Source organism: Carica papaya, chromosome 8, assembly GCF_054855325.1.
Source record: "Carica papaya isolate Zhongbai chromosome 8, ASM5485532v1, whole genome shotgun sequence".
Taxonomy (NCBI): Eukaryota; Viridiplantae; Streptophyta; class Magnoliopsida; order Brassicales; family Caricaceae; genus Carica; species Carica papaya.
The window spans coordinates 32,453,102-32,473,086 of record NC_142316.1 but is presented as its reverse complement, the minus strand read 5'-3'; the positions used below and the strand labels follow the sequence as shown (position 1 = coordinate 32,473,086).

The window sequence follows — 19,985 nt, the reverse complement described above, 5'->3', positions numbered from 1 at the left end:
GATTTAAACTAATTCACATTTATTTTTTGTTTTAAATATCACGTCATATACCGCATGACATATGACGTGATATTCATTTGCAAAAATACAAATAAGAAGGTGATATTCATTTAACTTTAATAATCATATGACATTATATTAACAACTTAATAGTAATACGTGATATCTAATATGATATTTATTTATACACAGTCTCATCAATAAGTATCATATATTGTCAAATTTAAACGCAACATCAAATTTAATGAAAGTAATAGTTAAGAAAGAGAGAGACTAAATTAAATTTTGTTAGAAGTATGAATATTAATTCAATCACAAAATTGAGGCATTAACTAACTTAAATAATAATATTATTATTAATACGAGTGATAAATATATCCATACATCATTTAATATGATATATTTATTGAGACTATGTTATAATTATTAATATTTTATAAGAATCATTTTGAGCACGTCCAACTCTATTTTTGGACTAAATTATTTAAATATTTATTACTACTCATCAAATTTCTTTTAACCTTATCATCCCAAACTCAAATATGTGAAGTTTGATGTAAATTGCTGAAGTGGGTTGGCACAAAATTGATCAGCTCCTACTCAACTTTATTCAAGCACAAATTTCTAATAAAACAAAATTTTAATATAAAAAATTTCGTAATTCATGAACTAAAATTAATAATTTATTACAATTAATTTAAAATTTATTAAAATATATCAGGAAAAAAAAAAGAATTTTTTTTTTTCGAGTGGATGTATGTCCACAGCATGTTTGTGTCCTCTAAATCTCTTCAAAATTATGTTTGTTTTCAAAATTGATATATGTCAATTTCATTATTTTTAAAATAATATTGTTTTTTTTTCATTTAAAATAATAATCTAATTATTTGAATAATTTATTATTTAAAATTTTTAAAATAAGCCATATTGTATTTATTTATTTGGCGGTGGATATATTGTATACATATATTTCCTTGATCTAAAAAAGATTAATATACTCGTATAAATCTGAGAGTATGAAATTCATAATTCACAAATAAATACCCTTATGAATAATAATATTATTATTTTTTTAAAAATAAAACATTAATTAAAATAATAAAGAGTGCCTGGGTTGAAAAGATGTCAATCCCAAGCAGGGATGGTTATTTAAAATTAAAAAAAGAAAAGAAAAGAAAAGAAAAGAAAAAGGGACTATTAATTATGAATTAAAAAAAAGGAGGCAAAGTTCGATGAATCGTATAAGCTGTAAACAGAAAGAGATTGATGTGTTCGTTTTATTTTTATTCAAATTGGAGGAGTTGGCCGGCTAATTTTGTCATCATTTCAACCCACCACATCTATTCTTAACGTAGTCGCATTAATAAGCTTTTGACGATACTGCGTCGTTTTAAATTATTCAACGAAGGCAAATTTTTTTTTATGTAAGCTTACGACGATGCTGCGTCGTTTTAAATGATTCAAGGAGGGAAACTAGTTATGTGCGCTTATGACGATACTGCGTCGTTTTAAATTGTTCGAGAAGGGAAACTATTTATGTTACTGTTAGGGTTTCTTTTTTTTTTTTTTTAATCCAAAAAATCGACCGTGAAAGAACTAAGTGAACTGTTGCGAATCTTTCGACGACGAAGAAGATGCAACGAGCTAGTCGTATTTTGACCATGTGAAGCTCTCTTATTCGCGCTCCAGAATTGGTGACTGTGTTTTTCGGGAATTTTGTTAGGTTATAGAATATTGCATACAAACTATTCGACATTTTGTTTGAATGAAACAATGCAATTATTGTCTCTTATGCGGAAGACTGGTAATTTTGATGTGTTCGCTCATATCCCATTTGTGAAATCAGGATCTAGATGGATTCTTTTCAAACAAAAATCGAGTGGAGGAAGGAGACCCAAGAAGAAAATCTACCACAGGGTCTACGAACTTGACAAAGTGATGGACTCAGGTAAAAAGCCATCCTTAATCTTACAGTTGAAGTCTATCATTCAATCACAGAAGCACCAATATCTTCTTCTCAGGGACCTTGAAAAACAAGTTGGGTTTGTTCAGAAATGGAATTTCATGGCAATCATGGAGAAGTATCCTTCTATATTTCACGTTGGGGGTGGCAAAAGAGAGCTTCCTTTTGTTTCACTTACCGAAAAGGCCAAGAAGATAGCAGGTGAAGAAGCTGAAGTGAGAAAATTAATGGAATCTATGTTGGTCAGGAATCTGAGGAAGCTGTTAATGATGTCTGTTGATTGTCGAGTACCGCTGGAAAAAATCGAATTCATACAATCCGAATTGGGTTTGCCTCAAGATTTCAAGAACGCATTAATCCCCAAATACCCAGAATATTTCTCCGTTAAAGATTTAAATGGCAGAGCTTATCTTCATCTGGAGAACTGGGATTCATCACTTGCAGTAACGGCGCGCGAGGAGAGATTAGCGCGACTAGGAGAATTTCAAACCGGTTGCAGCGGAAAGAAAGTTAAGATATCCAAAGATGGTAACTTTCTGGGGCGTTTCGCATTCAAAGTGTGTTTTCCATCTGGGTTTAGACCGAACATGAGTTATCTTGATGAACTCGAGAAATGGCAAAGATTGGAATTTCCCTCTCCCTACTTGAACGCCCGAAGATTTGACACTGCAGATCCAAGAGCTCGCAAACGAGTTGTCGCTGTACTCCACGAGCTCCTCAGTTTATCAATGGAGAAGAGACTGACATCTGCACAAATCGATGCTTTTCGTTCTGAGTATTTCTTGCCATCTAAGTTACTACTTTGCATGATAAAGCATCATGGTATTTTTTACATTACAAACAAAGGTGCAAGAAGCACTGTGTTCCTTAAAGAGGCTTATGATGGATCGAATTTGATGGATAAGTGCCCCTTATTGTTGTTTAACGATAAATTTATAGGTCTTATTGGTCGGAGATACATATCTTTGGATGATGGAGTGCATTCTCCACATAGTCTAACCTAAAAATGTATTGAAAGATAGATAAAATATTCATTTTGTTTGTAGTGATTTTGAAAGTTTTGAAATTCATGTCCTTAATATTCTTTAATCTTCCTGTTTGATAAGGTTGTAGACTACTTGTAAATGATCTTGTGGGTCAAGTATAGAGGTCTTTTTAATATGTAATAGACTATATGTAAACAAATGAGTTATTTTGGTGGACTTGATCTAATATTTATAGTTAAATTCCATTTGTTTTAAGTATCTATCTGTATTATAATTTATAATTATAATTATAATTATTTGATGTAGAGAACATTAATAATGCTATATTATATTGCCATACTTTTTTTTTTTTTTAAATATAATTATAAAGTAATAATTTTATTAATTAAATGTTTTAAGGAAGACACACAAAAAACATACAACTCATGACTTGAACCTACAATCTCACGTAACAAATAAAAATAATAGCCACCATGAAAAGTGGTCTATAGTTGACTTCAATTAGCAGACGTCCAATTTAGCTCTGTTCATGACTTGAATTTTGCAGTTTGGCCCAGAGGCCAGTCATGTGTCTTGACTTTTTATATTTGTATTTATAGAGGAACTAAACTAACATCATGCTGCAAAATTCTTTTACTCACAAGACATTTATCAGCTGGAAATTTTCTTTGAACCATACATTTCTTTGGCGTATTCCTCTATTTCCAAAATCACCAAACAGTCTTCAACTCAAACATTTCTGCCAACTGTGAGTTGTAACTTATTTGGTTTACCTGTTTCTTTTTTGATGCATTTTAATTATCACCAGCTTCGTAGAAACAGATTTCGTTTCCTTGGGCGTCTCAGGAATCTCAAGACCTTTGTGTCTCATCAAGTTTATATTTTAAAATCTCATGACGCTTTGCGCTTTTCACCGTCTTTTGCATGAACAGCTAGCATGCTCTGTGCATTTTTGTAAAGAAGCATAGAAGAAAAGAAAAAAAAAAAAATTGTAGCAATGCATGCTACTAGCTGATTCACAAGAATGGCTCAAATTTGAGCAGGAAAATAAGTAGGTAAACACTATAAGTTACATGCCCTCCCCCATGGTATCATATTTGAACTTTAGCCCAAGAAGTGGCCAAGAAAGGTATTCCCCATGGGGTCATACAAGTGAACCATGTTTTCACCTTCACCCACAAATCTAGTCACATGTGTGGTCAGTAGACTTTTGTGAGGTTTGGGATTGGAAGTAGCCATTCTAAATGTACATCACCTAATTATCATCTTCGCCTGTCTTACCTTTCGTCCTGTTCAACTTGCTGGCTGGGAAGTGTAGCCTGGCCATCAGAGGGCGGGGTGCTCGTGTCTTCTGATCGAATCCTCTTACACAAACATATCCTGCAAGTTTATGCCATTAAAGATAGCACGTCATATCTGATTTAAATTAAACCAAAGTAGAGAACAGAAATTTTCCTCATGGTTTAGCTGGCCATAGAAAGGATTTAGGAGCCAGCAACTCTTTTGTTCTGCTTCCGAACTTTTTCTCTAAAGATGCTGAATTGGAATAAGTAGGATAGGCAGATTTTTTTTTCGGTACTTCGTACTAGATTATTCACTAAAGTTCTTAGGTATTTTTTAGTTATCTAGTGATGTCTCCTTAGGTATATTGCAAAGGGAGTGCATTGCAAAGGGTTAACTATGGTTGGATTGGAAGGATTTTGATGAAAGAACTGAATCCGTTGGTATTCGTAGACCTTGAACATAATCAAGATATTTAGCGATCTATGAGTGAAATAAGATCTTGATTTCAAATTAAAGTCCTTATTGTCCTCTGGCTTGTTAATGTGCACACTTTTGTGTGAGTCAAACTGGATTTTAACAAGTATGCAGCTGATGCTTAAGGGCATATTTCTGTTCTCACCATTCAGATGGCTTAGAATTTCTAGCACTCAAGTCAGAATTAGGGTCTGTTTTATTTGTAAAGATTGCAAAATTTTGATGATTATGTTCCGGAACATACAAGTAGGTCACATTTGCCTGGCGACTCAAAACCAGAGCAGCTATGTAGCATATATGATGTAATCCTAGACGGCATGAAATATCCAGGGGACCATTCCATCCCTCAAAGTATTGAGCAAGGCTGTCCAACACATGATCAAGAAGGTTTGTGCTCTAAACTGCACACACATGAAGGCATACAAAGGTTAGACCCAACGTATGAAGGGTTTGGGGCCGAAGGACTCAAGAAAGCTTTTCAACAGTGGATCCACGAAGAAAACAAGCTTGAGCCAAGAGAAATGCCCACAAAAGAAAAGTTTTCAGCCTATTCGGCCAAGAGGAAGTTTGGCCATGCATTCTCCTACAATTTAGACGACATGGCCAAGAGACATGCATGGAGGAGAGTCCCACCTGAGAGGAAAAGACTCTCCCATGAGAATTTTTCCTCCACTCTTCTTCTCTTCATGCAAATCAGCTACAAGGAATCCTTATCCAAAATAGGACTCAGGAGATCCATCTTTCAAGAATCCTAATCAGCTTATCTCTTCCTAAATCTCATATTGAATGAGTATTTACATCCAATTCAACAAGTAGAGACTCAAAAGGGCAAGTTGTCCTCAAGGTTGCTTCTCTTCTAGATTTCCTCCTAAATTTTCTCCTCATTGCCGATTGTCCTTGATTTTCTCAAAGAAAAGAGTTATTGTCTACCTCAATGTGGTTGCATCCAAAGTTTTCTTCAACATTAAAAGTCAGTAAAATAATGGAGTCCAAATCCAAGAAGAATTCTCCAAGATTAAGCCAATCACGACTCAAGAGATAAGAGTTTTAGTTTATTTTAATTTATGAGTTTTTAAATTATTATTTTTAGAATTCTAGACAGAATTTTGAGATAGGTTTCCTAGATTTTAGGAGCTTAAATCCTATTGAAATTCTCTTAATATTTGCCTATAGAAACACCATGACATTGGTTGTAATCAATCAATTAACATCAATAAAAATTCAAGTTTTTGCTTAGCTTTTGACTATTGTGAGTGTTGTTTGAGAGGTTGTCTTCAAATGTCTTGTTGAGTGGAGAACTAGTTCTATTTGAGATAATCTCGTGGCGTCTTATCAATTTTTATTTTTGTTTCCAATTATGTTAGTTTGTAATCACAAATTGATTGTGGGTTAAATAGGCAAGATTTATTTAGGGATTTAAATTTTGCATGCTAAATTGTATATGTGGCTTTTGGATTACATTTGTTGTTCGTGGGTTTCGCATCAATGTAAGTTTAAAGTGATACTTCCACATACCTCTCCAGAAGCAATGTTGAATACCTTCTGTTGTTAGTCCTGAGAGACCAGAAGCAAAATTAATAACACTTTTCATAAATATACTGTATTATTTTCTCATTAAACTTTTACCTTTAAATATTGTGGGTATGGAGGTCCCGAAGTACACAGTTCTCCTTGGAAGGTGCCATATCAAATTTCTAGGAACATCAATAGGTTTCATGCTAGAATCATGATCAGCAAATACCTGCATAGATAGGACATGCACCATTGTATAACCAAAGGTTTAAGGAAAGGTGGTTTTTAAGTTTTAAAGAATTTGAATGAGCCTAGATTTATAAAGACATTACCTCGTTAACTTGGAAGTATGTGCCATTGAGAGGGAAGCTTCCACTCATTGCAGTTCTACATGGTATCTGTTCACGACATGGTATACACATCAAAATAAAATCGCTAAATATTCATCAGTATCTTTTAGCAGAATAATTTGGAAAATGCATATATGCTTACCAATAGTGTGCCCCGAACAGTTTGTGATTGTGCTTCCCGTATACTATTGCATGAAAAACACGTTTCATCATCACACAACTGATTGTTTTCCTTGGAAGAGCATCTGCTTTCGGGTGGTTGAATGGAATTTGCTGTTTCCCCTGATGTGAGGATTCATAACATGCAATGGAATCCATCAGAAAAAAGTGAATCCTATTTCTCAAACATATCTGCCAATTTTGTTGTTTCAGATATATAATTCTTAGATTTAGAATCATGTTCTATCTAGCCGCCAAAGGATCTGCTATGGCACATGTTATTAATATGTACCTGGTGTCCAAATGGCAAGAAGGTATGAGCATGGATCATCAGGTTCCCGTTTATCAAACTGGAATTAAAGCAAGAGCAGTCAATACAAAAAGCAATATAGGTATAGAGAAATATTGAATATTCTGGTTCTAAAAGATATTGAAGCGACTAACCCCTTTCAGAAGAGGGTGTGAATCTGGAAGTTCATAGCTGCAAAGTAGTAAGAAAAAGGAAGATAAAAAAGAATTACTACAGCTGCACGGATAGTTTGGATGGTTCCTTAGCAATTTCAGATAAGAAGAAAGTGAGAAGGTTTACATACACATTGTGTTCTGTCCGTAACCGACTAATATTCTTAAGTTTGGGCATAGGAATAGATGCAGCTTCAGCAGTTAAGGCAACTAAAGCTTTTGACACGTCACCTTCTTGAAGTTCCATATTTTCTTGCATATAATTCTGTAAATTCTGAGTAAACTCCTCCATGTTAAGCTTGATTGTGGGGATTTCATCAGGATCATCATAGAATGCATCCTCCATGTCATTTTCTAATGTTTGTATGTGCTCCGGTTCTGGTGTTGCTGGTTCTTCAATAATTGGTTCATAGTTACTGACTCCATGTTTTTCTTCTGCTTGTATATTTGCTTCTGAGTTTTGCTGTCCTTCTGATTGTTCAGTTACTTGGGGCAGAGGCAGGAACTTCTGATCAGTTGCCATGGTGAGGTTTTGATGAGGTATAGTGTTCTCGTCTCTGCTCACAATACTCTTCTCTTCTGGCCCCGGGAGCGAAAGCCTTGCACTGCATTTAGAACGATTAGATACTATATTTGACCAATTCAATTATGAGTTCCTGTACATTGAATGTTTTGTTTTTAGATTTTAATATGGCATTTCTGGCCTTCCCTATTGCCAATAACATTTAAAACATTGGTTAATATGGGAGCCTAATCTGTTTAGTTTTCATAGTTACAAGTGATTATCATTTTTTAACGATATGTACAAGTGATGTCGGACAATAGAATAATTTATGTATAAACCTAGCGAATTGTAGTTGAGAAAATATAAAAAAATTAGGAGAAAGACAAAAGAAATATGGGGCTTAAGTTGAAAAAGTGCAGGGAGATACGTTAACAGGTAGGCCAGAAAGAACAAGAACCGGAGAATAGAACACAGGAGAAAAACAAAGAATAAAATCTTAAGACATTCTTAATTCAAAGCTTATTTTACGTTCATATTAAAAACGCTTAAGGTGGTTCCTACTGTCTAGGTTAGTAGCTTTTATATATGAGCATTATTTACAACCTGAAAACAACAACAATGATAGAAGATGAAAGAAAAAGTTCTAAATCCCAATAGGACTCAATTTACCTAAAATCCTGAATGAGTTAAAAGATATAAATACTGATAATTACCAAAAGAACCCCAATACTGAAAGTAATTGCAAACTCCCTGGAAACTACATGCAAATAAATTCTAATAATTGAGGTGTACAATATGAGACCTTGCAAATGCACTGGCGAAGTGTCTGCATTCTCCTCTCATAGGACATGAGTTACAATTTGGTTTGCTTTTGGTACAGAAGACCTGCAGAAGTCTCAGAAAATTGTTTCTCTTACTTTTGCATTAAATTCATCAGGATAAAGAGTAAATTTCCCACAAAAAACAACATCACATACCTTTCCAAATGTAATCATCTGGTAATGAAGCTCATACCTGCCAGGAGATATGTAATAAATTAGTGAAATCCAGTACGAGAATAATTTGCTATGGGAGCTTGACATTCTACACATGAAATAAGTGCTAAGGGGAAATGGAATTTGTTTTTACAATGTTCTTTGGTCAAGCTTGCACAGGCGGGGCCAGAGATACTTTTGAATAGATTCCAGCACAGGGTACCTGCGAAGCGAAGGTAAAATGTTTTTTTGTCATAAATGCATATAGTTTGTATCAATATCGAGTAGTATATGTACTCACAGTTCAAGAAGATGCAACTGAAGTGACTCAGGCAAGGGTTGGAGGGGCACCCATCCAAGTCTTACAGCTATACGCCCAACATTTGTGTCAACCTATTAGACAATTATATAAGTTGAGGTCTGTTCGATATAATGTATATGCTTGAAATTGGTTACTGACTTACTGGAAAAGCAAGATGGTGGAGTGTCAGCAGCCGTACACACTCCACACTTTTTAGGCCCAGTCCTCTTATGCTTAGCAAATACTCTCTACAAGAACAAATAAAGTTTATGCAGTGCTTCAGGCACATAGAAGAATTAAAGCAAGGTACTCATTGGTGATATCCACAAAAAGTAGTTGTTTTAACATTTTTGAGCATTAACATTAAGAAATGATTGAGTCATCTTTGAGTTTACTTTGCTTTGTCAGGTGGGACATCTCTCAGCCATTCAAGGTCAATGCTTCCATGGTCCTTAACCAGTCTGTCAAGGAAAGCCTGCATGAATTTCATATTTAGGATCAACTGCCTTAAGTACTCTCCATGTCTAGGGAGTACATCGACAAATCTGACTTATTTGTCGCAACATGTAAATTCGTAGTTGTACCTTTATTCGTTGTGCAAGCATGTTGTTCATCCCCCGTTCCTTTATGGTTTGGGCAATCTCATTAACATCTGCAGATCTTACTGCTTCCCAATCCACTGAGTCCATTGTATTTGCTGTTCTCTCTTTTTTCCTTCCACTGGTCTCTGTCTGTCTTCTTAAACTATCCCAATCGAAATCATCTTTGTTCTCCTTCGTTGTCGTTTTATCTTTTAATTTCAAAGCATCATTCATCTCATTAAGCTGCTTGCCAAGTGCGTAACCTTGCTCATTCAAGTCTGATTGTGGTGCGCTCCCTTGAGTGTTATTTTGATCGTCGAGTGCATTGGTGCTCTCAGTAACGTCAGGGATTACTCCTGAATGGCTTGTAAAACTTAAGTTCTGCAATTCTTTGTTATCCCCTTGAACTTCTGATTCAACAATTGTGCTACAGTCTCCAAGATAATTTGTATTAGTCTGGGCAATAATATGTTCATCTTCTTGAAAGCTGTTGCTTGAATGGTTATTTTGGTCGGAAGATATTGATGTTGTTGCCTCTTGAATGCTTACAGTCAGCTTATTTAGAGCTGCAGTTTGACTCATAGGTTCTGATCTGAATGGACTTTCTTCTGTCGTGCTGTATTCATTTTTATTCTTGGAAACATTCAACCTTGTTTCTTCCTTCAAGCTCTCAATTTCCACCACTCCTGACTTCGAATTGAAATCCGAGCTGCAGTTACAGGATGAAATAATAGGGTTCTCTAGGCAGGTCTTAGTGCCACTATCGTAATCAACAGCTTGACTCTGAATGCATTTATCTGTCGAGTTTGAATCAGCATATATGTTGTTTCCATGTCTGTAACCTTTCTGTGGCATGGAAGACCCAGCCATCTGTAAAAGCTCCACGAAGGAGGTAGGATGTTTCAAACTTTTGAGTTGATTTCCATTAGTCAGATCTTCTCCTTCTGAGTTGCTCTCTGAGCACGAGCCTATTCTTTCTGCAGTCTGAGCAGTGGCAGAATCGAGAGAGTTCTGAGACAAAAGGACAGAATCTGGAGATGAAAATTCATCATTTATTGTTCTCTTTTCTCCATCACAAAACACTGTTCCCGTTCCTTCTATCTCAATGATTGATTTTTTGTCTTTTGAGTAATAGCATCTCTCTAAAGCACCACCTGAAGAATCCAAAACAACATCACCGCTGCTTCTAGAAGTTTCATCATAGTTGAGAGTCTCTTTTTCATTACAACCGGGGTCATGTACAGTCATCGAACTCTGGTTGCAAACTGGTTTATCTGATACAGTCTCTTCTGAGTCCACCAAATACACTATTGGTTCATGACTTACTGAGCTTGCTCCTCCTTCATGGCACCGTTCAATAGTGTTGTCTAACTTCATTGGGAACCTTGCAGCAAGTGACATGAATGCAGAACTGTAGAAAAAGAATAAACAGATTAGGGTATCTTGTATTTGACCTTTCTTTGAGTACTTTCTGTCATCTGGTAAGTATTGGAAGAAACTATAATTCACCTAGAAAGATGATCCGAGACATTTTGGGTTAGAAAAACTCCAATTACTGAATCCACAACTGATCCCTTCCAAGGCGAGAAGCGTCTATCCCCTACAGCAAGGCATCATGCTATTACACTAAGAAGCAGTAACTCAGTCATTTTAGCCAGAAGTAGAGTAAACCTCGTAATATATGACATGCAAGGAACTACAAGTCCATTATGTGCTACATTCATTGCTTAAGATGCAAGGGCTAGTGGGATTGAGTTCAGAGGTTCACAAACTCAATTTTCTCTGATTCATTTTCCTTTGGACCACATATATGAGTCTTTTTCCTTGATTCTTGCAGTTGGATGCCTTTGATTCATTTTCTTCGGACCGCATATATTGGCTATTTCCAACCAACATAGCCAATAAACCAGGGAGTATCTAGTAGCTATGAGAAGATTCAGTGCATGGATGTGCTTATGCACGCATGTTGTATCATATACTTTTCACATGAATTAGCTTTCAGCTTATTGCATGTACACTACACTACAAGAGGGAAATCCTCCTACTAAGCATTGCAGTAATATGAAATTAGTTCACGTATTTACTATGACAAGAATGCCTCTGAATAGATGTTTAGGACCTTACCCAACTAAAATGTGAGAGAGGCCAAATGTTAGCAACTTCATTCATACCTTGTACAAGATGCATCCGTGCAATGAATGAGTCTGCACGCCCACGAAACACTCTCCGTTCTTCTTCCCACCATTTTATCTTTTCTTCATCTGTTCCATCGATTCCTTCACTGTTGATGTTTCCCATTAGAAGTTTCCAGACCCTATTAGTTTCATCATCTAAGTCAACCTTCGGTCTTGGCCGTCGTTTCTTTATGGGATAGAAAGGCACAAGAGTGCCATCTCTTCTATAAAGAACAAGGGCATTCTGCTCTGGATTTCCCATTTTATAAAGGGTAATTGCATTCTGCTCCTGACATGGAATATGGTTACCTTCCCTGTTGATATCTAACAGCTTCAATTGCTCACTGATTGCCTCAATGGACATTTGATTCCATAGTACCTCTGGAGTAGTTCCTGCATTTCATAACTTAATTAAAAATAATTACCTGGTGATCTTAAGGTAGTGGCAAGACAAAGTTTTAACTTAGTTGTCAACCATACGTAATGGTAGGGCAGAGAACTTACTGTGATCATTGAGGGCAATTCGATGGTGCATTTGCAAGTCCTTTGCTCTGGGCAAAGTTGGATTGACAAAGGTGTTCCTCTTCTTGGTCCTCTTCTTTCTTGCCAATGTTGATTGCATATTTGCAACTATGGCTTCTATATTTGGATGAGACCTGGGTGAATTATTGGATTCTTGCCTATCACACTGTGCTAGTGTGTGTCCACCTGGATAATTTAGGTACATGTTGCAGTCCACAATTCTACTCAGAGAAATTGAGTCTCGAGCCCTATAAATGCCCCTGGATCTCTTTTTTGTAAACTTTTCTGATTGAATTATGCCTCGGATACACTCAATAGATTGCACTTTATCCTGTAAACCACTTTGTTGTGCTTCTTCAAGTGAAGTTGGCACTCCATTGGCATCAGACTGAGAAGAAATCCAGCAGTTAGTTGTTGACATAGAAGGATCTACTCTTGATTCTTGTCCCGAAAAAGTGGTTAAAGCCGTTATGGATGATGATGCACTAGATGTAGTAGAATGTTGGCCTTTCTCAGTTCTCTTCTTCTTGTGACTGTTTGGAAAATGTACCCAAGACATTCTCTCGTATGCTTGTAACATATCATACCGAACCCCAATCTCCTTTGTTATGCAGGTGTTTGCTGGGTCAGTAGCTCTAGAATAATATCTATTTGCCTGTCCTTCCTCAGTCACAAGGGTGCTAGTACTATCTTTATCATCTGGACCTCTTGGCTGAGTGTCAAGATGGGAAATGATTCTCATCATATCCTCTTGGCTCTTGATAATCAGCTGGCCAGTTTCTCCTTCATTGTTTTCCTTTTGTGAAGGGGCATTTCGCTTTCTTCTCCGAGGGGGATTAGTCTTTGCTGGGAGTGGTGTGCTGGGTGCTTGTCCATCAGAAGCGGGAAGTGCTTGGTTCAAAGCATGAAAAAGGTTGCAGGTGTTGCCTTCCTTTTGTATGTTTTCTACCATCACTTCCACTCTATCTGGCAGCTGCGTGGTTGACTGTGCTAGATTTTCTTTGTTACAGCGGTTTTGTGCCTGTACATCTGAATGTAGGTTAAAAGTTGAAACACATGTAGAATTTTCATCTCTGGGTTGTTCTTCTTTGTCAAAGTTCAATGACCTCCTGGCAGACTTCTTGATAGACCTAAGTGTTTTGGGTTCATAAGATTCTCCACCAGCTTCTGCTGGCAAAGGTGTTGAATCTTTGTTGAGTGGCTTCTTTCTAACATACTTCCGCTTAGGTTTAGGTGTTTGATTTTCTTTAGAGTCAGTATTTGTAGCTGCTGACTTCGGAGTCCTCTTAGGTTTGTGTTCAGTTACTACCTTTGGCCTGTGTTTTCTCCTCTTTGGTTTTTGCTGTGGTGTTTTGTTTATCTCCGTGTCATGACTACCTCCCATGTCAGGGTTGTGATTCTCTCTCGACGGTTGCGCGAGCATGAAATCAGTAATAGGCTGTGTGAGTTCATTACTGCACTCTATCCTATCAGGATTATTGGCTTTAGTCCCCTCCTTATTCCCTTCCTGATTTATTCCTTCACTGCATAAATTGACTGTTTCAGAAAGTTGTCTGCCCTCTACTCTCTTGCCTTTTTCTGGTGTTATTGGAGCAAATTCAGAGATTATCTTGTTAGGGACTTTATTTGCCGTAGTACCAGGAGGGAAATTAAGATCATAAAAATGCTGGTCAGAGGTGGATAATTCATCTGTACAGCACAATCACAGGGTCAGTTTCAGATCAAATTCAATTAAAAACAAAAAAAGTAACCAGAGGCACATGAAATGGTAAGTTGAAATATGTGTAAATGATGTTATTAAAATGTGAGTCTTGATGCTGAAATAACTTTAGCAGAAAGGGAGATATGAAATAGAAATGTGTGTTGGTATTGAGTCATTAAACAAGAAAGTATTGTAACTCAAAAACAATGTGGCCCGTAAATGCATAATGCTTAATTGTGTTCTACTACTGTCTACTTACTAAGTTTATTATTCCAATCTCAGTGGGACACAAATTAAGTGAGATGGTAGTTTAATAGTGAACTTTTTCTATTAGGTAAGAGAGAATTGTTTTTTTTTTTATAAAAAGTATAATATTAAAACCTCCAAGGAAGATGCAACCCGTATACAAAAGCTTTACGGATCTATTAACGGTCAATTAAGTCCCCCCAAATCCTCGCTAGAATAGATGAGATGACTCCTAAAAAAAAAGTCTAGTCTCTTTAACTAAGAATCTTTCATCCTATCAAATAACCACTTTATCCCCTCAAAAGCCCTTTTGTTCATTTCTTTCCAATTTACAAAAAGAGTATCCAAAGGGATAAGATCTAAAGGGTAGCCAAAGAGAATTGCATTATGACGTATTAGTTATATATCAAAAATGCGTTTGAGATTCTATAATAAATTAGTAAGGTACTTAAAAACACTAGGTATTTATTAGCATCTACCTGGAGCAGTGCATAAGGACTCCGAAGTTAAGTGGAAAACTCAAAGTTTTAGTTTACTCATCACTCGCTCTAAAAAAGGGGACTATGTATTTAAGTTAGAGCTACTAGGTTAGTATAATGGATTTAGTAGTGTAAGATAGTTGGTAGGATATGGTAAGCTACCAATAGGTAAGATTCTTTTCTATCATATGTTTGAGATGACTAGCAATGAAATATAGCATAAAGAACTATATTACTTTTTTTTCTAATACTGATAGTATGGTGGTGGTAGTAGCAACAACAATAGTAACGATAGTAGTAGCAACAATAGTGGTGACAACGACATGGGTGTTGCTTTGGCGTTTGAGAAAAAGGGTTGTAGTGGTAGTGTTGTTGTTGATGGTAGCAATAGCAACAATAGTAGTTGTGACGAGAAATGATGGGAAAAGTGATGGAAGTGAGGATGGCGGTGGCTATGATGGAGTGATGATGGTGGTGGTTCCTAGTATAAAAGGTGGTAATAAGGGTAGCAACATGTGTAATGGCGTTGGAGGTGGCAATGGCGATGAAGGTGATAGTGGTGATTATACCAACAGCTACTGTATCGATAATGGTGGTAATGATGGCGATGGTAAGTGTTGATGACAAAGACATTGGCAACGGTGGCAATGACATTTAGGGTGTCTATCATAACAATGGTGATGGATGTCGAATAGGGTGGTCAATGACGATAGCAACGACAATAGGTGATGGTGGCAACTATGACATGGGTGATAGTGAGGGCAACGGTTATTCTACTTTTGAAGAAAAAATAAATGGTTTAGTATAGTCCTTTTAAAGTGCTACTCAGGTGAGTTGTGGTTATTCACTTCTCATGAGTGAATAATGCTTTTCACTATAGGATGTGCACGTGCCTTATCCTACTCATTAAAAGCGTCCTACCGATAAAACAAATTACTCTCGAGCGTTGGATACTACAGGATAATGTTATTCAATGTAACAAATGTAGTAATAATGTATTTATACAAAGATTCTTATTGTTGAAAATGCGTATGTATTACAATTTTTTCCAAAAAAATGAAAATATGCAAGGATAAATAAATAATTAAACACATAGAAGATGAATATCCTAAATCGATAATGAATGAGTGCTATTCTATGATTTTACTTAAAGCCACTTTTGGGTGGGTCATGCAAAGCATCCTTTTTTTTTACTGAACAATTAAATCGGATATACACACTTAAATCTGCTTACTAACATTAAATAAACAATTCCAGGCTCCCTTAAATTGAATTGAATTAATTACCTAGTAACTGCTTGACTTATTTATTACTTAACCAAGAATGTTGCTACCTTATAAGTTAATCTAAGAATAGAGCTATCTAGTAGAGTTTAAGGATATAATGATTCACTATTTAAAAACCAGTTTATTAAACAATCCTTCAATCAAATATTGAGTTAAATTTTGACTTATTATATTTTTCATATTACTGAATTTAGTTATCAAATAAGTGTGTTACTAAGTTGTTACTTTGTATACTCTCGAGATCCATACACACACACACACACATGGTAGAAATAGGAAATTAACGAAAATATATAAACATATATCATCCGACTCAAATCTATAATTTTTATAAAGAGAATGAAATACCAACTATCAAATCGAGAAATAGTCGGTGTAAGCAGAAAAACTCTTTATGGCAATGTTACTCTACTATTGCATGCAAATTCAAACATGTGAATTTCACGTGAGCAATGGTAATTTTTCACTAGCTAACCAATCTTTATTTACCCTATGTTTAACTAAAGTACAAGAAAAAGTAAGAAGAAAAGGGGAGAGTTCAAATATTTTTAAGAAAAGATGGCGAATATCTCTTGCTCTCTCCCTTAAAAATTTTAATCTACTGACGCTTAATTTGAAATTAAAAAATTAAACTGCACGTAAATTTCTACTTTAAAAATTAAATAAAAATATAAAGTTAAAAACGAAAAAGTTTAACTGTCATTTTAATAATAAAAAATGATTGTCTACGGTATTCCTATAATTAATTCTTTATAGGTCTGAAACAAATAAAATAATATAATAATATCTTCACCTTCTTTTATTATCCAAAACATTTTCTGTCTTTTTTTTTTAACTTTAATTTATCCTTAAAAATGAGCAACTAGAAGCGAATATAAATTTACTTACTCTGCGATTTTTGCAGTGACTCACTGCGAGCAATCCACGTGTTTGCTCCGACTGAGAAACCGGGGTTCATGAAGGAGAAAACTGGATGGCCGGACTCCATACCCCGACCGTCAATCTGAGAAGTAGTTATGGAAAACGACGAGTCCATGGCCATGTTGTAGTTCCGTTGGACAGACGCCATCGCCGCCGCATCCGCCAGAGCCAGGAGGTCTGCACAACCCAGATTGTTCAACCCAGACACGGTGTCCATGGAGAATTCTGCACATGCATCAACAGAACTGTCATTACCAGTGCCCGATTTCTCACCTAAATCTATCTTGAAGCTATTGGCAATTACGGCCGCAGTACCTGAGGAAGCTGTCGGTCGGAGACATCCAGCTGTGCTATCACTTCGAGGTGCCGGCAAAAGAACGGCCGGGTACTTTTCCGATTCCCCCCAATTTGCCTGCTCTTGCTGATTTCCTTCTCTTTCTAGGTAGATCGGCGATATACTTGTCAGGAGGGGCTTATATGGAGTCTGAGGAATCCAGGAATCCTTAATTATCATCTCTTCTCGCAATTCTCTGGTTATCTCCATTTTTCTACCGAGAAATTCTCAACTTTCTTCCTTTTCTCTTAGGTGTTATAATTGGGGGGACCTAGAAAAACCGGATTTCCCCATTCATGGCGGATTTCGGTCTGAATTGCAGAAAAACATCCTCCGCTTTCAGCCTCATGTTTGGAAAATTCCCTTCAATTACAAACAGCGAACAATTAATTTTTCCTGGATGTGTAAAATTTTCCAGCAAAGAAACAGAATTACAGACAGTACCTAGTTAGAGCTCAAACAATAGCTAAGAATCCAAATCTCCTTGACCTAGTAAACTCCCAGTTTTCCATAGAAAATCCAGACAGCCGAGAGGAAAGATTGAAGATGACAGATCGGAGATCTCCTCGTTTGTTCCACCAGCTCTTCTTTCCAGGGCAAACTACAGTGAGCTTATAGGCTATGGAACCGGACAGCGGACCATACATTTCGCAGAGTACCAAATTTATTTTCTCATGAGCAGGAAAAGATAGCAATAACAGAAGGAAAAGAAATCCTTCTCAGTACTCGCCATAGATAATGCCACTTTATTCTCTTCTGTTGCTCTACTATTATCAAGAATAATAAATAAATTAGAAATTTAACAGAAAAGATTGAATACTATCAAAAAAAAAATTGCAAGATAAACAGTTACCAGAAAAATGAGTCAATGCCGGAGATCTGATTCAGTCTACGGCGGGCAGGGGCAGGAAGGTGAAAACAAAGTCTCTTAGAAGTGAGAGAAATTAGGGAAAAGAAAACTAGAGAGAAAGACTTGTGCTTTTTATAATATATACAAGACAGAGGCCTCTTTAAACAGATAACTCCTTTTCCCGGTAAACAATTCAGCCTTTTTTAATATTATAATAATAAATAATTTAATATTTATTAATCTACTTACTAATACTATCAAATGAATATGGTATTTAATTATGAAATGTAAGTTTAAATTTCATCAATCACTCACTCACTCACTCACTCACTCACTATATAATATTAAAAATTATGATTCTGTTGTTATTTTTATTGTCATTAAAAATTAATAACGTATCAACAATTTTATAATGATTTACCATTTCACTTTTTAAATTTCTTATTGTATATAATTATCAGAAAAAATAATTATATTCTATGTTAATTAAAATATGCATAAATTAAATATCTTATTTACAACGATAATTATTTATATTTTATTTTTAAAATTTAAATGAATATTATAGCATTATTCATTTAATTTTTTCTTAGCAGTTAAATATAATTACTTATTAAATAAGTACGGCATGTTAATTATTAATTACTCTATTTAAAAAATAATTAAGCACTAATACCTATAATGTTGCGGGTATTTAAGTTAAATCACAAAAATTATTCTTAAATTGTGGAACTAAAGTAAAATAATTATATTAATATTTAACAAAACAAAAAATTCGTCCGCGTATTAGGAAAAAAGAAAATTAAAACTACTTAAAAAGGGCAGTTACGTCCTTCCATGGTATTATCAGTCTATAGAAGGGCATAATTGTCCATCAGTAACAACCAATAACCGCGCCGAGTGAAGCGTCAAAACAAGACTCAAACACATGATCGAACTGAAAACAAAAACATGTTACGTGGCAGCCTAAACTTGATAAGTGACATGTAAGCTTCATTTGCTGGAAGTGGGCTCCACTGATGATGTCGTTAGTGGGTCCCACTTGGTAGCAGAAATTTATGATTCTTATTGGATGATTGTGGGTCATTTATTGTTTTAATAGTGATTTTAAACTATTTAATTATTTTTTATTTTAATATTTTATAGATCATAATTTTTTTTTTGTATAGTTTGTTTTGGCGGGAATGCAGTGACCGAATTATTTTTAAAAATTAATTATATTTTTTAAATTAAGTACAGTTTTATTCTACGTAATTTTATTTTTAAAATATTAACTATGTTAATATATTTATATTTAAAATAAAAATATGAATAAATTTAAATTTAAAAAAACATATAAATAATAATCTAAAAAGTAATAACTTTTTGCTATAATGACAAAAACAATATGTGTAGTATACATCTAATTCAAAAAATTCAACACAAAAGTTATAAAATTCATTTTTTTTAAAAAAATAGATGTATATTATAGTAGTTGTTTCTTTATAATTTTCTTTTTAACTGGCTATTATACTCAAATTTCAAAAAATGTGTCATAAATTCTTGTGTTATTGTTATGTTTTGAATGGAATAATAATAATTTTATATTTGGATTTCAAATATTTGACCAATTATTTTTTGAGAATATAAAAAAATAAATAATTATTCTCTTAAGTTAAGACCTAGTTCTATGTATTCTTAATAGATACTACTTCAACACATTTATATCACTAAACAAATGAATCATTCTTTCTACAAAAATACTCTAATGATCATTTTGTAAATAATTACTAGCTTCAAAGGATTTTTTTGTACAACTTCACAAAAGATAGTATGAATTTTTTAATATTTGTTAGTGTCAAAACTACTTATAATGTTGAGTAAGCTCAATATAAATAATAAATTTTTTATCTATTATTATCTGATAAGATAGTAATAAAC

General features: G+C 34.9%; 2 protein-coding genes across 5 annotated transcripts; one reads left to right on the top strand and one right to left on the bottom strand.

Moving 5' to 3' along the window:
* The first annotated feature begins 1,464 nt into the window (after positions 1 to 1,464).
* On the top strand, positions 1,465 to 3,175 carry LOC110822602 (Ubiquitin carboxyl-terminal hydrolase family protein). Of its 3 annotated transcripts, XM_022052739.2 has the most exons (3): positions 1,470 to 1,723; positions 1,847 to 1,948; positions 2,022 to 3,175. In XM_022052739.2, exon 3 carries the CDS (start codon positions 2,065 to 2,067, stop codon positions 2,965 to 2,967), a length of 903 nt encoding a protein of 300 aa, XP_021908431.1. In that variant the 5' UTR covers positions 1,470 to 1,723; positions 1,847 to 1,948; positions 2,022 to 2,064; the 3' UTR covers positions 2,968 to 3,175. The 3 variants fall into 3 exon arrangements, with proteins under 3 accessions (XP_021908429.1, XP_021908430.1, XP_021908431.1); XM_022052738.2 differs by having other exon boundaries at positions 1,467 to 1,723; positions 1,847 to 3,175; XM_022052737.2 differs by having other exon boundaries at positions 1,465 to 3,175.
* A 789-nt stretch (positions 3,176 to 3,964) lies between these two features.
* On the bottom strand, positions 3,965 to 18,220 carry DML1 (demeter-like 1). Of its 2 annotated transcripts, none has more exons than XM_088209299.1 (22): positions 18,069 to 18,220; positions 17,660 to 17,982; positions 17,197 to 17,578; positions 16,849 to 17,106; positions 12,230 to 13,936; positions 11,723 to 12,118; positions 11,061 to 11,151; positions 9,555 to 10,962; positions 9,366 to 9,445; positions 9,134 to 9,218; positions 8,971 to 9,062; positions 8,824 to 8,892; positions 8,673 to 8,709; positions 8,498 to 8,580; positions 7,322 to 7,795; positions 7,173 to 7,209; positions 7,021 to 7,078; positions 6,712 to 6,851; positions 6,552 to 6,617; positions 6,334 to 6,448; positions 6,223 to 6,261; positions 3,965 to 4,329 (listed from the first exon to the last, which is right to left on the bottom strand). In XM_088209299.1, the coding sequence occupies exons 3-22, from the start codon at positions 17,423 to 17,425 to the stop codon at positions 4,205 to 4,207; spliced, it is 5,589 nt and encodes a 1,862-aa protein (XP_088065425.1). In that variant the 5' UTR covers positions 17,426 to 17,578; positions 17,660 to 17,982; positions 18,069 to 18,220; the 3' UTR covers positions 3,965 to 4,204. The 2 variants fall into 2 exon arrangements, with proteins under 2 accessions (XP_088065425.1, XP_088065426.1); XM_088209300.1 differs by having other exon boundaries at positions 17,660 to 17,979; positions 18,069 to 18,211.
* Positions 18,221 to 19,985: the final 1,765 nt, after the last annotated feature.

What these genes read in the sequence shown, in the direction of transcription:
- DML1 (XM_088209299.1), bottom strand. Translation starts at nt 17,425, where the DNA reads ATGGAGATAACCAGAGAATTGCGAGAAGAGATGATAATTAAGGATTCC. An exon ending in AATTGCCCTCAATGATCACA is followed by an intron (nt 12,119 to 12,229) that starts GTAAGTTCTCTG and finishes TATGAAATGCAG; the next exon opens with GAACTACTCCAGAGGTACTA. An exon ending in TCCACCATCTTGCTTTTCCA is followed by an intron (nt 9,063 to 9,133) that starts GTAAGTCAGTAA and finishes ATTGTCTAATAG; the next exon opens with GTTGACACAAATGTTGGGCG.
- LOC110822602 (XM_022052737.2), top strand. Translation starts at nt 1,774, where the DNA reads ATGCAATTATTGTCTCTTATGCGGAAGACTGGTAATTTTGATGTGTTC.